Below are 5,980 nucleotides of genomic sequence, written 5' to 3'. Positions count from 1 at the left end.
GGCACCTTCAGCCTGCTAATGCTTAAATGTCCATACAGCAATAGTTTTGTTTAAGGTGGAAATATTTAAGTTAAATACTTTATCAATACTTCATAAATTGTATAGAATTTGAGTAAATGTCACATTTTGGTGGTTTCAAAAACTTTACAAATATAAATAATAAAAGCAAACGTATTAGGAGTAGAAATATCTTGTTGAGTACATTTTCTTCTTACTTCAGCTCACTGCTGTGACTTCTCGGTACATGTCTGAGATCACGTCTGCACCTGGTTTCCACACCTTGCTGTCCCTTCCAGGCCTAATGAGGTTCTGCAGGACAAGAGTGACACCCTGTGTTTGGTTAATGTGCAGCCTGTTTGTTATTAATCTGAACAACTGAGAAACATGAAATACTCACACAGTCATCAGCAGTTCTGAAGCACGTAGTAATTTAATGTGGAGTAAAAAGGCATTTCATACCTTTTACCTTCAGTAGGTTCCTAATCACCTGAAAAATAACTTTTTTGACTTATTTAGTGAGTTTGTCTGATAACTTTCTACTAGTTTTAGTCAGAACCCTGTAATATTTAATCACTTTACCAGGAACAATTTAAATACCAACACATATTATTGTCATAAATCAACTTTTTACATGCATTGTTTTTAGTTATGGTTTTATTTCAGTGACATTTGGCTCATAGATCACAGGTTGACAAGATACCATCATTTATTACATTTCAACTAAAAATTATGACATAATTTGAGTAATAAACATAAAAAGCAAGTCACGGAAATACAGTATGTATACGTAAGACATAAGTTCAGGTACCACATGTTTATAGATTTTCTTGAACTCCTATCAGTTTCAACTTGCCTACTTGCCTTGCCTGGCTTTACCTCTAGCACCACCTGCTGTTCAACATTTCAATTATCTGGTGTATGTTTACTTATATCTCAACACTAATATTAGAATAATTGATTCTTTATTGATCCCATTTGACAAACAGGAAGCAGGAGTTCAACATGTGGCCAGAAGGAAATAGGGGTCAAACCACCAACACTGGGGTTCATAGAAACCAAATGAACCTAAACACAAAATCCTAATAATGCCTCATGAATTTGAATCACATATACATGTTATTTATGTTATGAAAAAAGTACAAGTACAAGGTAACTTAGAAAATGTCTAAATAATAATACTAAACTAATTAAAGTGTAAAAATTAGGAAACAGGAACATGTGAGCAAATGTATGAAGCCAGCTGACCTGAATTAGTCTGATTTATTTATTTTTGCAGATATTGTTATTTAAATCCACTTAGAGGAACAGAGATATGATGATCCCCTACATCCCCAAATCTTCTAACCTGACAGGTTAAGATAATCAGATAATCAGAAAGATAATCAGGTTAATCTATGCACAAACACTTAGTGGCTGATCTAATCTTCATGGCAACAGTTTTGAGCGAGTAGTTCCAGCCCTTCCACGTGTGCCAAATGACGTGTACATTTTCAAATCCGATGGCACCGTGAGGTGCGTACATGCCGGTGGGGTTAGCTATGTGACAGGCGGCGTACCAGAATCCTCCAAGATAATACTGGGCACAGTTTTTTCCCCACGTGTCCTGGTCTTTGTCATACGTAGTGAACTTCATGGAGTTGTGACTTGACAAACTGTCCCCTAGAAGCCAACACATGTCAAATACACGTTATAAAATAAGAGACACTCTCTGTTTATCCAAGGTACAGCTCAGAGAAGTTCAGATGATGACTTTCAGGAAACAAGACATTCTAGTTATGAGGAAACATTTTCAGTTTGACTGTGACTGAAATCAGAATAACTTTCTTTGCATTTCCCCTGCAAAGCTTTGCAGAGTAAGTTCTTTTGTAAGTAACCAGTAAGCACATATCTTTACCACTAGTATGATCCTTTAAGTTACCGTCTGAGTGATATTTGACAATATGTGAATGTACTGCAGAAGAGAAAGAGGAAGAGGTAAGAGAAGAGGAAGTTATGTACTTTTTCCTGAAGGGTGAGTAATCTGACTTTTGTTTGAAAGAGCAGGGGGGAGGGCCTCTTGACCTTTTCTGCTCCTGAACTTATATTTTATTTCACCCTTCTGTTGTGAAATGATTTTAAAAAAAGGAAGTGCAGACTTTGCCTTTATTGACAACCTTGTTTTTTCTTGTCAGCACATCTTCACACATCCAGAATATAAGCAAAGTTTGTTCAAAGAAGTGGGCTACATGGGCATTTTATATATGAACAGATGATTTTAGCGAGAGCACTGATGTTTAGTTTTTTTTTATTAATCTGACAACTGCTTGCCTTTTGTCTTAAGACTGACACTCACACAAATCAAGTTTGAGTTCAGCCCTGTTTTAGTTTTCTTGCCTTTCAGGCCACAGTATTAACATCCACGTGTAGACCCTCACCTGCTTCTCCTCCCGTGAAGCTGCCCAGGTGAAGCTCGTAGCCGACGTTCTCAGAGTCGATGGAGAAGGAGGAGTATTGGGCGAAGGCCTTTCCTCCCTCCCAGTCCTCCATGTCCACCCTCAGCTCGTTCTTCTTCCTCATAGTCAGCAGGAAGATGTTTTCCAGGCCTGAAAAGACACATGAAGCTCTGTTTAATTTCCTCCCTCTTCACCTGATGAACGGAGAAAAACATATTTTAACAACAACTTTCAAATTTCATATGGCAAGTGTGTTGGCAAACAGCTGCTTATTAAGACATCCAGGAGATAAGGAGGAACATTTTCAGTCTTTTGCAGCTGTGTTTCTGACCACCTGATGAGCCAAAGACTCATTTTCAGTTGAGCTCTGTTTGATCTCTTTGAACTCCTGAGGGAAATATCTGGCTCTTTAGCTGCTAAATGGTCCAGTACAGCCAGTTTTTAACTGTGTCTTTCTGCTGCTTGCTGCTGGAAAGGCAGTTTTGCAGAGCATGCTCAAAGCAGCTGCCTGCAGAGACCAAAAATTATGAGGTATGAGAGGATGCAGAATCAGAGTATCTGTAACTCACCGAGCCAATATTCCCCAGCTACATTTCCAAATCCAGTCTTGTAGTGGTTCCACGGCCTGAAGAAGTTTTCAGTTCCATCCAGTCTCCTGTTAAATACCTGAAAGGGAGAAACATGGCTAAATGAGTACCTGTTAACTAGTTACATGTGAAACAGGTAAATACAGTACAGTACAGTACAGAACAACCAGATAACAGCTGTGAATTGAATGGAGACAACAGACAGACCAGCTGCATGGGTGAGATCTGGGTTCTTATTTGATGAATGTGTTCACCAGCTAGTTCGGATGTTTTGGTATAAAGCAAATAGTAAATTAATCTCGAGAGGTTTGGCTGAAAACTGCTGTATACAGCTGGTGGAAATGAGGAGCAACCAAAATAATGTGGAAGTGTAAAGTTCAAGTGATAATCCTCAGCGTGTATCAAGTGCTTATTGTGACTTAAATGTTTCCTGAACACGTGCAGCCGTGTGGTCAGTGACGTGTACTCACAGTCCATCTGCCTCCGTCGGTGTCCATGTCACAGTAGACATTTAGGGGTGTGGTGGGACCGCCTGGGTAGATGGTGTACACCCCACTGGATGTGGTGTTGTCATGGCGATAGATGTCATCGCAGTCGACGGGCAGGATAAACTGGGGGTCACACTCGACTGAGGCCGCGAGCACGAGGACGAGCACAGCCACCACCAACGTTACCTGAGTAAAAACAGAAACAGAACATCATCTGAAGCATCTTCTACTGTTTATCTTTTTATCTTTGCAGTATCAGCCATGAAACCTCCACCTCTTGATTTAAACTAATGTGTTGTTGAGACTCAGCTGGCTGTTTAGTGAAAAGGAAACTCTTAAAACCTGAACAGCCCTGAGCCTGCAGTGAACACTCTACTGCTGATCCTGACCCTGTGTGTCCTCTTCATAATGTGTTTTTTAATGACTAGAATTCTCCTGGTTTGTTTTTTATACTGTGTTTGTCTGTTAATGAAAATTCAATTCAATTTTATTTGTATAGCGCCAGACAGACGTTTTCTCAAGGCACTTTACAGTGTAAGGTTTTATCCAGTCTAAATGTATAAAGAATGATATAGAAAACCCAACAACCCCACTTGAGCAGCACTATGTGACAGAGGAGAGGATGAAACCTCCAGTAGAGCCAGACTCAGGGTGGGCGGCCATCTGCCTCGACTGGTTGGGGTGAGTGGAAAGAGGAGAGAGAAAAGAACAGCAGGCAACAAAAAATGACAACGAGCTTTATAAATAAGAAACGTTTTAAATGTAGAGAGGGTGTCTGCCCCCCGGACCTGAAGTGGGACCTGGTTCCACAGGAGAGGAGCTTAACAGCTAAAGGCTCTGCCTCCCATTAACAATAGTCCACTCTGGAAGTAACAAATGCATGGACTAGTTTTTCAGTATCACATTGAGACAGGATACTCATTATTTTAGCAATATTCCTCTGGTGGAAGAAGGCAGGTCTAGAGATTTCTAGAACTGAGTCATCAGTTTACCCAGAATACGAAAACCCATTATCTCCTGCTGGTCTAAAGTCACACATCTGAAACCCGCGAGTTCCACTGCCACCTCTAAACAAACGAGGCAGGAGGAAATGTGTGTTTTTTTACAGAGCTTCTCTTTATCCAGTTTACTGGCCAGAGGACAGAGGGTGTCACGTGTTGTACAGAGTGTGACGTCCCTTGAGGGTAATTTGTTATATATATGATTGGCTTATGTATTTCAAATTTGCGTTGATTTGACAAGGAATCAGCAGTTAAAAATCTATTTTCTAAATCTATTATTACTCAAAACAGTCAATATCAATTAAATTTTTTCAGCTGTCTTCCACTTCTTTACTTATTCCTGCTTTATGTCATGTAAGAGCCTGTTTTTTTTTACATGTCACTGTAGCTTCAAACAAAAAGTAAATATACTCAGTTATAACATCTTCCCTGCAGGAATCACCGCTGTGTTTTTAACACAAACCACATTTACCAGAAAAATGCTATGAAAATTAAAAATGGGATTGGTTTTACCTTCACCGTTGCTGCAAATATGCAGTGTTTTATTTTAATTTAAATTCACTCTTTTTATTTTCTGTCTGTTAATACTGTATGTAACCAAGAACAACTAACAACACGGTAACATCAAACACACCCTGAACAGCACTAATGAACAGTAAATATGTATGTATCAATAATTATATGTTAATTAATTAATCCAGGAAACAAATTTACAGTTTATTTAGAAAAAAAAGTAGAATTTGTGGATTTTAAGAGAGAACTGAAAAGTCGTTTTTCTCCAATATAGAAAATATAACAACTGCTCCTATTTTACAGGACTAGGGTTGTAAATTATGCTCTGAACTTAAACTATATATGTATTTTATGATTATTATTAACACATTATTATTCTTAAATATCATCAGCACATGGAACATCACATCTAATCATTTTTACTTTTTCACAAGAGAAGTATTCACAGCATCAGACGTCAGGAGCTGTCATTACGAAATGATTTAAATATAATTTTCATTTTGTTTTGTGTCGGTGTCAAACCTGTATCTTGAATCAGTTGCAGCTCTTACCTGAGTCATCTTTTCAGGGAGGAGGGTTAACTGCTATGTCTCAGATTGTTAAAATGAATATTATTGGGAAACAACGTTTTTAAACGGTCCGTGGAGGCAGTGACTGCAGCAGCGTGTGACGCAGGCAAACTTTAAATCTGTTAAATCAGCAAATCAGCATAGTGTCACATCACACAATGACTGATTGACTAACCAAACTAAGACAGAAAGAAAGAAGGGAAGGATAGAGGGAGATAAATCTTTTTACTGGCATGTGAAAAATTATAACAATATAAATATTAAACACAATTTTATTAGGATAATCTCTCTTTATATGAGCTCAGTATCTGAAGTCCTTTAAATTTATTGTGTAATTACTCCTCAAAAGCTGATTTCTTGTTTTACATCACAACTTTAAATAAGAAATAA

At 38.3% G+C, this 5,980-nt stretch overlaps 1 protein-coding gene across 1 annotated transcript; it reads right to left on the bottom strand.

Annotated features, from left to right (window-relative positions):
* Positions 1-636: 636 nt before the first annotated feature.
* Positions 637-5,673, bottom strand: LOC113161500 (microfibril-associated glycoprotein 4-like). Its single transcript, XM_026359117.1, has 5 exons — positions 5,573-5,673; positions 3,490-3,693; positions 3,002-3,098; positions 2,415-2,582; positions 637-1,659 (listed from the first exon to the last, which is right to left on the bottom strand). The coding sequence occupies exons 1-5, from the start codon at positions 5,579-5,581 to the stop codon at positions 1,388-1,390; spliced, it is 750 nt and encodes a 249-aa protein (XP_026214902.1). The 5' UTR covers positions 5,582-5,673; the 3' UTR covers positions 637-1,387.
* Positions 5,674-5,980: the final 307 nt, after the last annotated feature.

This window comes from Anabas testudineus, chromosome 1 (assembly GCF_900324465.2).
Source record: "Anabas testudineus chromosome 1, fAnaTes1.2, whole genome shotgun sequence".
Lineage (NCBI taxonomy): Eukaryota > Metazoa > Chordata > Actinopteri > Anabantiformes > Anabantidae > Anabas > Anabas testudineus.
Note: the sequence above shows the minus strand (reverse complement) of the source record. Positions and strands in the feature narration are given on the sequence as shown.

Bases quoted from the DNA above. Each gene is read 5' to 3' on its own strand.
- LOC113161500 (XM_026359117.1), bottom strand. The intron at 2,583-3,001 runs GTGAGTTACAGA...GTGTCTTTTCAG, and splicing joins AGCTGGGGAATATTGGCTCG to GCCTGGAAAACATCTTCCTG. The intron at 1,660-2,414 runs GTGAGGGTCTAC...GTTGGCTTCTAG, and splicing joins CTTCACGGGAGGAGAAGCAG to GGGACAGTTTGTCAAGTCAC.